General features: G+C 40.6%; 1 protein-coding gene across 1 annotated transcript in view; it reads left to right on the forward strand.

The window, feature by feature from the left end:
- Slc30a5 (solute carrier family 30 (zinc transporter), member 5) overlaps positions 1-12134 on the forward strand; it is a 35943-nt gene that overhangs the window by 14161 nt on the left and 9648 nt on the right. Inside the window, exons 7-13 of the mRNA XM_013015822.1 lie at positions 2649-2725; positions 4334-4504; positions 6786-7074; positions 7259-7467; positions 8842-8999; positions 9969-10098; positions 11458-11721. Coding sequence (XP_012871276.1) covers positions 2649-2725; positions 4334-4504; positions 6786-7074; positions 7259-7467; positions 8842-8999; positions 9969-10098; positions 11458-11721 — 1298 coding nt within the window. The remainder of the gene's footprint in view (positions 1-2648; positions 2726-4333; positions 4505-6785; positions 7075-7258; positions 7468-8841; positions 9000-9968; positions 10099-11457; positions 11722-12134) is intronic.

Below are 12134 nucleotides of genomic sequence, written 5' to 3' on the forward strand. Positions count from 1 at the left end.
TCAGGCCCCACAACCGGACCCAAAAAAAAAAAAATCTTAACAAAAATAGAATGGGGAAAAAGTAACCATTGATCGTAAATGAATTCTCAGGTTAATATAGACAGCCTAAATCAGTATTCAAATAATGAACAAATTCACCCTAAATAGTCTATAGTATCTAAATTTAGTGCTGTAAGCTGAACGTTGGTAGCTCATACCTATAATTTTAGCTACTCAGGAGGCTGAGATCTTGAGGATTGAGGTTCAAAGCCAGCCTGGGTAAGAAAGTCCATGAGACTCTCCTTTCTTCAGTTAACCACCAGAAAACTGGTAGTGGAGCTCAAAGTGGTAGAGCATTAGCCTTGAGCAGAAGTGCTCAGGGTCACTGCCCAGGCCCTGAGTTCAAGCCCTATGACTACAACAACAACAAAAAATTTAGTGCTCTACATTTTCAAAATTTGTGGACATTGTTGGAGGCTGGGAAGATGGCTCAGTGGTAGAGTGCTTACCTTGCATGCATGAGGCCTTGGGTTCCCTTCCTCAGTACCACATAAACAGAAAAGGCTGGGTATGGCACACTGTCCTTGAACTGAAGAGCTCAGGGACAGCACCCAGGTCCAGAGTTCAAGATTCACAACACTCGCGCGTGCACACACACACACAAGTATTTTAGAGTATGCTAGTGTGCTTAGCAAAGAACAATAAAATTTCCTGTTCCTGCTTTCACTTTGCTATTCTTGCCAGCTCTCTCTCTTTTTTTTTTGTCGGTTGTGGGGCTTGAACTCTGGGCTTGAGTGCTGTCCCTCAGCTCTTCAGCTCAAGGCAAGCACTCTACCACTTGAGCTACTGCACCACTTCCGGTTTTCGAGTGGTTTATAGGAGATAAGAGTCTCACAGGCTTTCTTGCCCCAGCTGGCTTTAAACCGTGATCCTCAGATCTCAGCCTCCTGAGTAGGATTACAGGCGTGAGCCACCAGCGCCCAGCACCCTTTCTTATATATGCCAAACTTACCAGTCATTGATTACTCATTTTATTATACAGACTTGCCATTTAGCAATACTCAAAAGTACCAACTCTGGTTCTTCTGTATATTGATCTTTATTACCCTAACAACTGTCAGTAAACAATAACTTACAACAGTGTCTATTGCCAACATACCCTTTTGCTTACCATTTATTTTGCTGGGGCCTGCATTGTCAGTAATTTAGACGGCAGATTCAAGACTAATTTGACATGTCAGTTTAAAAGTGCAACTATGGGCTGGGAATGTGACTTAGTGGTAGAGTGCTTGCCTAGCATGCATGAAGCCCTGGGTTCAATTCCTCAATATCACATAAGCAAAAAAGGCTGGAAATGGTGCTGTGGCTCAAGTGATAGAGCACTAGCCTTGAGCGAAAGCTCAGGACAATGCCCAGGCCCTGAGTTCAAGCCCCAGGACTGGCAAAATTTAAAAAACAAAAAAAATGTGCAACCAAAAAGATTGCTCTTGTCTCTGTCACACATAAGACATGTCTTTTGGAGATCGAGTACAGAATTTTGCCATTGTATATTAAGCATTACTAGAAATGTTTTTGAAGACCACAAATGAGACACAAAAACTAGGTAGGGAGTTGAATGTATTAGAACACATTAAGAACGCATTAAGCTGAGGTAAGAGGATCAAGTTTTGGGGTTTTGTTTTTTGTTTTTGTTTTTTTGGGGGTCCAGTCATAGGGCCTGAACTCTGGGCCTGGGTACTGTCCCTCAGCTCTTCAGCTCAAGGCTAATGCTCTACCACTTGAGCCACAGCACCACTTCCGGCTTTTTTTCTTTTTGCTTATGTGATGTTGGGGAATCGAACCCATTGCCTCATACATGCAAGGCAAGCACTCTACCACTGAGCCACCTTCCCAGCCCCAGATGACCAAGTTTGAGGCTAACATAGATACATAGAGATACACTGTTGCAAAACCAAGAATACACATAACTATGTATGTAGGTATAAATGACTTCCTAGAACAAAATTGAAATTTAGATTGTTGTAAGAGAAATATATTGTTGGGTGCTGATGGCTCACGCCTGTAATCCTAGCTACTCAAGAGGCTGAGATCTGAGGAGCAGGGTAGTTTCCTGGGAAGGAAACTACAGAAAACTCTTATCTCCAATTAACCCCTGAAAACCAGAAGTGGCACTGTGGCTCAAGTGGTAGAATGCTAGCCTTGAGCTAAAAAGCTCAGGGACAGTGCTAAGTTCAAACCCCAGGACCAGCACAAAAAAAAGAGAAATGTATTACTGACAGTATTCAAGTTTGGGGCACTCAGTCTAGTCTATAATTAAACCACAATAAGGTATCTAAGCTATTTTGGGGGGAGAAATGGGGGGTCAGTCATGGGGCTTGAACTCTGGGCCTCAGCACTGTCCCTGAGCTCTTCAGCTCAAGGCTAGTGCTCTACCAATGGAGCCACAGCATCACTTCTGGTTTTCTGGTGTCTGATTGGAGATAACAGTCTTACAGACTTTCCTGTCTGGGATGGCTTTGAACGGTGATCCTCAGATCTCAGTCTCCTTAGTAGCTAGGATTACAGGCATGAGCCACCAGTGCCCGGCTTGTATCTAAACTTTTATGAGGACTTGAGATTATGTAGAGAGTTGATATTTGCAATTTTTTCCTTAATTCCAACTCCCTTAGCTGAAGGACATCATGACAGTGCTCTGACTCACATGCTGTACACAGCTATTGCCTTCTTAGGTGTGGCAGATCACAAGGTATGTTCGTTTCTTTGTTATGAATAAGATCAAAACATTTCTTTGTTATGAATGTGATCAAAACAAAATTGGAGTTTTAGACTCTAGGCCCAAACTCCCACTCAGTCCTATGCACTGAATATACATGGTAAAGAACAGAGACAGATTATTATGTGGCACATGCATGCCATGGGGAGAGAGCATATCAGTACATTTTTTACCATCTCATTTATGGCTATACACATGATCTGTGGGTTGAACTAGAGAGGGCAAGAGAAGTGCAACAGGGAATGAAAATCCTCTTCCTTTGAAGCAGTTTGCTCCAACATTTGTAAACATGATATCAGCAAGTTTCTATGGGGCTGGGAAGGTGGCTCAATGGTAAAGCACTTGCCTTGCATGCCTGAGGCCCTGGGTTTGATTCCTCAGCACCACATGAGCAAAAAGAAAAAAGCCGGAAGTGGCGCTGTGGCTCAAGTGGTAGAGTGCTAGCCTTGAGCTGAAGAGCTGAGAGACAGCGCCCAGGCCCAGAGTTCAGGCCCCACAACCGGACCAAAAAAAAGAAAAAAAGAAAAACAAACCAATGCAGGGCTGTGTTTCAAGTGGTAGAGTGCTAGCCTTGAGTAAAAGAATTTAGGAACAGTGCCTAGGTCCTAAGTTCAAGCCCAGGAATAGCACCCAGAAAATAAAAATAAACCACAACTGGATAGCTCAAGTAGTAAAGTACCAGCTGTGAGTAAAAAAAAACCTAGTAAGAGGGCTAGGAAGGTGGCTTGTGGTCCCACATTAGCAGAAAAGGCTGGAAGTGGTGCTGTGGCTAACCTTGAGCTAAAGAGCCAAGGGACAGTGCCCAGGCCCCACAATCAACAATGCAAAACCTAGTATAGACCTTGAGGCCTAGCATTCACTATCAGCACACATGCCTACACAGACACACACACACAGGCCAATTTAAGTCTTAGGAGAAAAGACTGAAAAGATACTGAAACTGTAACTAATGGTGTATTTAGTACTCGGACTTAGCTCAAGCAGTAGAGTGCCTGCTTATAAGTTCAAGGCCCTGAGTTTAAACTCTAATAACATACACAAACACGAAAGAACGTTTAAACTAGAAGTCGTGATACATACCTGTAATTCCAGCACTTCTTTGAGGCTACTCTAGGATACATAGTGAGATCCTGTCTCAAAAAATACATGAAGTGCTTATCTAACATGCACAAAGCCCTGGGCTAAATCCTCAGTACTGAAGATTTAGTTTATCAGTAATTTACAATATTGCCTACTATTTGAATAGTAAAGTAATTGAAGATATAGTGGGGAAAACTAGTTTTTTTAATATATATATATATTTTTTATTGTAAAGATACCATACAAAGGGGTAACAGTCACATGAGTAAGGTAATGAGTACATTTCCTATCGAGCACTGTTACCCCTTCGTTTGTTTTTCCCCTACCATCCCTTCCCTCCCAAAACTAGTTTTTTCTTACATAGATGTGTGTGTGTATGTATATATATATATATATATATATATATATATATGGAAATATATATATAGAGAGAGAGAGAGAAAGATAATTGAATAGGGTTTGAATGGATTTCTGATGAGCCTTTTCTGATTTTACTTCTAGGGTGGAGTACTGTTGCTAGTACTGGCTTTATGTTGTAAAGTTGGTTTTCATACAGCTTCTAGAAAACTCTCCATAGATATGGGTGGAGCCAAACGTCTTCAGGCCTTATCCCAGCTTGTTTCTGTGCTTCTCTTGTGCCCGTGGGTCATTGTTCTTTCTGTGACAACTGAGGTAAGAGGAGGAATTTATTGGTAATTAATGTCGCTCAGAAATTTTAGTTCACACCATCGGGAGGACTAAGGAAGAGAGTTAATGAGTGAATTTGGTCAAAGAAGTTGCTTTGCATGTATAGAAAAGGAGAGGGGACAAGAAGAAGGTAGAGAGCCAACGCACCAGTGGCTCATGCCTATAATCCTAACTTCTCAGGAGGCTGAGACCTGAGGGTTGTGGTTCAAAGACAGCCTGGGCAGGAAAGTCTGTGGTACTCTTATCTCCAGTTAGCCCTTAGAAAACAGGAAGCGGCGTTGTGGCTCAAAGTGGTAGAGCATTAGCCTTGAGCTAAAAAGCTCAGAGACAGTACCCAAGCCCTAAGTTCAAGCCCCACGACCATCAACAACAAAGAAAATAGAGGAGGGGCTGGGAATATGGCTTAGTGGTACAATGCTCGCCTAACATTCATGAAGCCCTGGGTTTGATTCCTCAGTACCAGAAAAAAGCTGGAAGTGGAGCTGTGGCTCAAAGTGGTAGAATGCTAGCTTTGAGCAAAGAAGCTCGGGGACAGTGTCCCTGAACAGCCTCAGGACTGGCAAAAAAAAATAGAGGAGGAAGATGATCAGAATACATTATTTACATGTGTGAAAATATCACAGTAAAATCTCACTTGTACAATAAATATACACTGTTAAAAACATACAAAGGGGATTGGGAATGTGGCTTAGTGATAGAGTGCTTTCCTAACACGAATGAAGCCCTGGGTTCAATTCCTCAGTACCACATAAACAGAAAAAGCTGGAAGTGGTGCTATATATAATATAGCTCAAGTAGTAGAGCGCTTGCCTTGAGCACAGAGAGGCTCAGGGACAGTGCCTAGGCCTTGAGTTCAAGCCCCAGGACTAGCCAAAAAAAAAAAAACATGCAAAGGTAAAAAAAGAAAAAAAAGTAGTACATTGTATTTTCTTTTAATTTGAGGCAGAAAGTGGCTAAATTATACTTAATTTTTTCTTTTTTGTTTTTGTTTTTTGTCGGTCATAGTGCTTGAACTCTGGGTCTGAGTGCTGTCCCTCAGCTCTTCAACTCAAGGCTAGCGCTCTACCACTTGAGCTACAGCACCACTTCGGTTTTCTGGTGGTTTATTGGAAATAAGAGTTTCATGGACTTTCCTGCCCAGGCTGGCTTTGAACCGTGATCCTCAGATCTCAGCCTCCTGAGTAGTTAGGGTTACAGGCGTGAGCCATCGGCACCTGGCTTAATTTTTTCTTTGTATAAGATTTTGTTTTGGGGCTGGGAAGGTGGCTCAGTGGTAGAGCGCTTGCCTTGCATGCCTGAGGCCCTAGGTTTGATTCCTCAGCACCACATAAGCAAAAAGAAAAAAGCCGGAAGTGGCGCTGTGGCTCAAGTGGTAGAGCACTAGCCTGGAGCTGAAAAGCTGAGGAACAGCGCCCAGAGTTCAGGCCCCAAGAACGGACCCCCCCAAAAAAATATTTGTTTTGTTTCTCATATTAGTACCCAGGTATAAACTCTGGGATTCATATTCTCACTCAGCTTTTTTTGCTCACCACTGCCACTACTACTTGAATCATACCTCCACTTCAGGCTTTCCTAAGCAGCTAGAATTACAGATGTGAGCCACCAGCGCCCTACTGGTCTGCATTATTTTATCAGTCCCCATAAAATGTAGCAGTCAAGTAAACAAGACATACAGAATAAGAGCCAACTGTACCCAGTCTTTTTTCGAGACTCCATCTCACTCACGGGCTGGTCACTGCAGCTCGAGGAAAGCACAATGGCTAGCTAGACACATGACACACACTTAGATGCCAGCAACAAGGGGAAGAAGTTCAAGTAAGACCTAAAAGGAGAACCTACCTTGAAACTCACCAATGCATGAAGGAGCTGGAGGTGGTGGCTCAAGTGGTATAGTACCTGCCTAGCAATTCAGAGGCCCTACATTTAAGCCCCAGTACTAATTTTTTTTTTTTTTTGCCAGTCCTGGAGCTTGAACTCAGGGCCTCGGCCCTCTCTCTGAACTGCTTTTGCTCAAGGCAAAAGCCTTGAGCCACAGCACCACTTCTGGCTTTTTCTGTATTACGTGTGTGGTACTGAGGACTGGAACCTAGTACTTTGTGTGTGCTAGGCAGGCACTCTACCGCTAGGCCACATTCCCAGCCTGTGAAGCATATTAAAGCGTGAGAATAATTACTTAAATATGAAAGGATTACAAAAATATTTATGAAATACAAACACTATATTCATGTAATATTGACACTTGTCTTTTTTTTCTTTTAATTTCCAGAGTAAAGTTGAGTCTTGGTTTTCTCTCATTATGCCTTTTATAACGGTTATCTTTTTTGTCATGATCCTGGACTTCTATGTGGATTCCATCTGTTTGGTCAAAATAGAAGTTTCCAAATACGCCTGCTATGGATCCTTTCCCATTTTTATTAGTGCTCTCCTTTTTGGGAATTTCTGGACACATCCAATAACAGATCAGCTTCGGGCTATAAACAAACCAGCACACGAGGAGAGCACTGAACACGTTCTGTCTGGAGGAGTGGTTGTGAGTGCTGTGTTCTTCATTTTGTGTAAGTAGTTTCCTCTTGTTTTTATTTTCATCAGTTTATCTTTATGGACTCAGATTTCCAAATTAGTTACTCAATTTTTAAAATTTCTTCAGAGCTTGGATTTCAGTGCTTGTCAGTTACCTTGTTGATTTTTGGAACTTCCACTTTTAAAAATGTGTAATGTTCCTTTTTTCTCTCTTTGTAGCTGCCAACATCTTATCATCTCCCTCTAAGAGAGGACAGAAAGGTACCTTTATTGGATATTCTCCTGAAGGAACACCTCTTTATAACTTCATGGGTGATGCTTTTCAGCATAGCTCTCAGTCCATTCCGAGATTTATTAAGGAATCACTAAAACAAATTCTTGAGGAAAGTGACTCTAGACAGATCTTTTACTTCTTGTGCTTGAATCTGGTAAGATTTTTTTAAATATTAATGGTATATCTTAAAGCTCAATATTTTAGTTTTGACAGAATGGTATATTCCTTTTTTTTTGGTCGGTCATGGGGCTTGAACTCTGGGCCTGGGCACTGTCCCTCAGCTCTTCAGCTCAAAGTGAGCACTCTACCACTTGAGCCACATCGGCACTTCCGATTTTCTAGTAGTTTATCCTGCCCGGGCTGGCTTTGAACCGCAGTCCTCAGATCTCAGCCTCCTGAGTAGCTAGGATTACAGGCATGAGCCATCAACACCCAGCTGGTATATTCTTAATATTCCCCACTTTCTGATAGACATAGGCTATAATTTACATTTTCTTTAAATAGTAGAAAGATAGCAGGATAATAGTCTAAATAATTTTGAGGCATTTGAAGGTTATTAAATTGTGTTGTATCAATTGATAAAATTGTAAGTTTATTTTGGCTTGAATCTCTGGGCTGTGGCACTGTCCCTAAGCTTTTGTGCTTAAGGCTAGCATTCTACCACTTGAACTACAGCTCTACTTCCAGCTTTTTGTTGTTAATTGGCACTAAGAATCCCATGGACTTTCCTGTCCTGGCTGGCTTCAAACTAAGATCCTCAGGGCTGGGAAGGTGGCTCAGTGGTAGAGTATTTGCTTTGCATGCATGAGGCCCTAGGTTTGATTCCTTAGTACCACATAAGCAGAAAAAGCCAGAAGTGGCACTGTGGCTCTAGTGGTATAGTACTAGCCTTGAGCTGAAACACTGAGGAACAGTGCCCAGGCCCAGAGTTCAGGCCCCACAATGGACAACAACAACAAAAAAAAACTAAGATCCTCAGATCTCAGCCTCTTGATCAGCTAGGATTACAGGCGTGAGACACTAGCAACCAGATAATATAATAATTTTTTTTGTAGCTTTATATGTCTTTTTTTTGGTGTTTTATATTTTTTAATAAAGTTTGTAATCCAATGGACACAGAAAACAAAACTGCGCTGAGGAAAACAGTTTCATAAATTAACCGAACCCAGGGCCTTGCGTGCGCCAGGCGGGCGCCCTTCCGCTGGGCTAAACCCCCAGCCCCAATATAATAATTTTTATGAAGTTTTCTCTCCTTAAAGGATGTAGGTCACCACTAATGTTTTAGAATCTTCATTATCAATTTCCAGACATATAAGTAATATCTTTAGATAATTTATAAAATGTATATATTTGATTTAGTCTTTTACAGTTTATATGAAATCAAGTTTCTGGTATAAGTGTTAATTCACTAAAGAGGCAAAGAAAACTTGAGTAATTAAAAGTTAAACCTCATGATAAAGTTCTGATAAATCTCTGTTGAAACATTTCCCAACATATTCCTTCCATATTTTTTTTTTAACATTTTTAGCTTTTTACCTTTGTGGAATTATTCTATGGCGTGTTGACCAATAGTCTAGGTCTGATCTCAGATGGATTTCACATGCTCTTCGACTGCTCTGCTTTGGTTATGGGACTTTTTGCTGCTTTAATGAGTCGATGGAAAGCAACTCGGATTTTCTCTTATGGGTAGGTATACTATTACAGTAACCATGAAAAAAATCTTGAGTACAGATTCTATATGTTATAATAAAATGCCATTTTTAAGATAATACACCACTTTTGCTAGGCACTAGTGGCTCTTATCTATAATCCTTGCTACTCAGGAGGCTGATGAGGATTTCAGTTTGGTACTAGCCTAAGAAGAAAAATCCATGAGATACCATCTCCAAAATAACCAGCAAAAAACAGGGCTAGAGGTAATAGCTCACGTAGAGAGCACCAGCCGAGCAAACAAGCCAAGCAAATGTGAGGCCCTGCATCAATTCCCAGTATCCCTTACTCCTTAAAAAAAAAAAAAAAGCACACTACTTTTTTTTTTTGGTGCCATTCCTGAGGCTTGAATTTAGGACCAGTGTACTGTCCCTAAGCTTTTGTGATGAATGCTAGCCTAGCACTCTACCACTTGAGCCACATTTCTGGCTTTTTGTAGATTAATTGAGGGTTAAGTTTCACATACTTTTTCCATCCAGTCTGGCTTCAAACCTGATACTCAGATTGCAAGCTCCTGAGTAACTAGGATTAAGGCATAACCTACTTGTGCCTTACTAATTTAGACCTATTCTAAATAAGCAAATTCAATTCATTCCAAACTATTATATTTTGAAAGATACATGAATGAAATATAGAAATAATTGTGGTAAAAAGCAAAACCTATCCCAACAAAGATAACAGAGTATTGATAACAATGTTTTAAGGGACAAATAACTTTTTGCTAAAAATTAAGAAAGGTTTTTTCATAAGACTGACACTAAGGAAGGTCTTTGGGATATATAAGCATATAAAAAATTTCAACAAATACATGTATTTGTTACCCAGCATTCGCATAATATTTCCCAGCATTCATATAATATTTTAAATCTTGGGAATTTTCCGTTATTTTGTACTTCAGAAATCTAGACTTGTTTCATCACTTATAAATTGTTTTTATGTTTTTAGGTATGGTCGAATAGAAATTCTCTCTGGATTTATTAATGGACTTTTTCTAATAGTAATAGCTTTTTTTGTCTTTATGGAATCAGTGGCTAGATTAATTGATCCTCCGGAATTAGACACAAACATGTTAACAGTAAGTCATTTTCTATTCCTATTTGAATTTTTACTCAGATTTTCAATGCTGGGGTTGTTTATGGTTTACTGATCTAGGAAGTTTTCTTTTTTTCCCTGTACCATTTTGAAGTCTAGGTCTGGACACTGTCCCTGAACTTTTTTGATCAAGGCTAGCACTCTACCAAAAGCCACAGCTACACTTCTGGTTTAGGGCGGGGGAGGGGGGGGCACGGTTAGTTGGAGATAAGAGTTTCATGCAATGGGGCTGGTGGCTCAGTGGTAGAGCGCTTGCCTTGCATGCCTGAGGCCCTGGGTTCGATTCCTCAGCACCACATAAGCAAAAAGAAAAAAGCCAGAAGTGGCGCTGTGGCTCAAGTGGTAGAGCACTAGCCTTGAGCTGAAGAGCTGAGGGACAGCGCTCAGGCCCAGAGTTCAGGCCCCATGACTGGACCCAAAAAAAAAAAGAAAAGAAAAAGAAAAGATTTGAAGTCATATGCTATTAAAAAATTTGTCAGGAACCAAAAAAAAATTTTTATTTATGTAAGTAAAATGTGACTGGGCACTGGTGGCTCATGCCTATAATCCTAGCTACTCATGAGGCTGAAATCTGAGGATTGCGGTTCACAGCCAGCCGGAGCAGGGAGCAGGGAGATCCATGAGACTTATCTCCAATTAACCATTAGAAAACTGAAATGACATATCAGTCAAAGTAGTAGAGTACTAGCCTTGAGCAAAAAGAGCTTGGGGACATGGCCAGGACCCAAGTTAAAGCCCCATGACTGACCCAAAAAAAAAGAAAGTGAAGAGCCAAAGATGTATCTCAGTGGTATATAGCACTGGCCTAACATGTATAATGACCTGGGTTATTATACCAGCACCACGAAAAATGCAGGACTGGAAATGTGGCTTAGTGGTAGAGTGCCTTCATATATTAAGTCCTGGGTTCTATTCCTCAGTACCACATAAACAGAAAAAGCCAGAAGTGGTGCTGTGGCTCAAGTGGTAGACTGCTAGCCCTGAGCAAAAAGCTCAGGGACAGTGCCCACGCCCTGAGTTTAAGTCCCAGGACTGGCAAAAAGAAAAATGCATTTGTTTATAAATGTCAATTTTAATTATAATTACACCAGAAAATAAAATAACTTGGTTCAGAACATGATGTTTAGGAAGCCTTCCTAAACAGATCACACTGTCCTAAGACTTACTACATTGTGTCTTAGTTGCCCACCTCCTTTAAGAACATTTTTACTGCACTTGAATACACTCCCTAAGAAAACAACCCTGTTTTAGTCATTTTGTAGTACCAGACACTAATTTGGTGTGTGGTGCCTAGAGGGTACCCAGCAATATTGTAAAATAGATTAGAAAATACTAAATTAAATGCATCTTAATTTTTAATGTTCTCATTTTACTTATAGGTGTATTTCTACACGTATTGGCCGACACACTTGGAAGTATTGGTGTGATAGTATCCACAGTTCTGATAGAGCAGTTTGGATGGTTCATTGCTGATCCCCTCTGTTCTCTTTTTATTGCTGTATTAATATTCCTTAGTGTTATCCCACTGATTAAAGATGCCTGCCAAGTTTTACTTCTGAGACTACCACAAGAACATGAAAAAGAACTACATACAGCTTTAGAAAAGGTAATATAAATAATTACTTCACTATTTTTCCCTTTAAAAATAGCATTTAAAATTGAAAAAGTAATTCTAACAAGAAATGTGCAGGCCAGGTTGCTTGCTGGTAGCTCACACCTATAATCTTAGCCACTCCGGAGGCCAAGATCTGAGGATCATAGGTTAAAGCCAGCTGTGGCAGGAAAGTCCATGAGACCCTTACCTCCAAAAGCCAGCAGTGGAGATGTTAGTGGAATGCTAAGGGATAGATAGCCCTGCACCTATGCTCAAGCCCCAATTCAGGCACCACCACCACCCCAAAAATAAAAAAATATGCACAGTAGTAATGAAAAAAATACAGTTTTACTTAAGGAACATAAAAACAGGAACTGAATAAATAAACATTATCTTTTTTTTTCTTTCTCTTTTTTTTTGTGTCC

Source organism: Dipodomys ordii, unplaced genomic scaffold (genome assembly GCF_000151885.1).
Source record: "Dipodomys ordii isolate 6190 unplaced genomic scaffold, Dord_2.0 Scaffold28, whole genome shotgun sequence".
NCBI lineage: Eukaryota > Metazoa > Chordata > Mammalia > Rodentia > Heteromyidae > Dipodomys > Dipodomys ordii.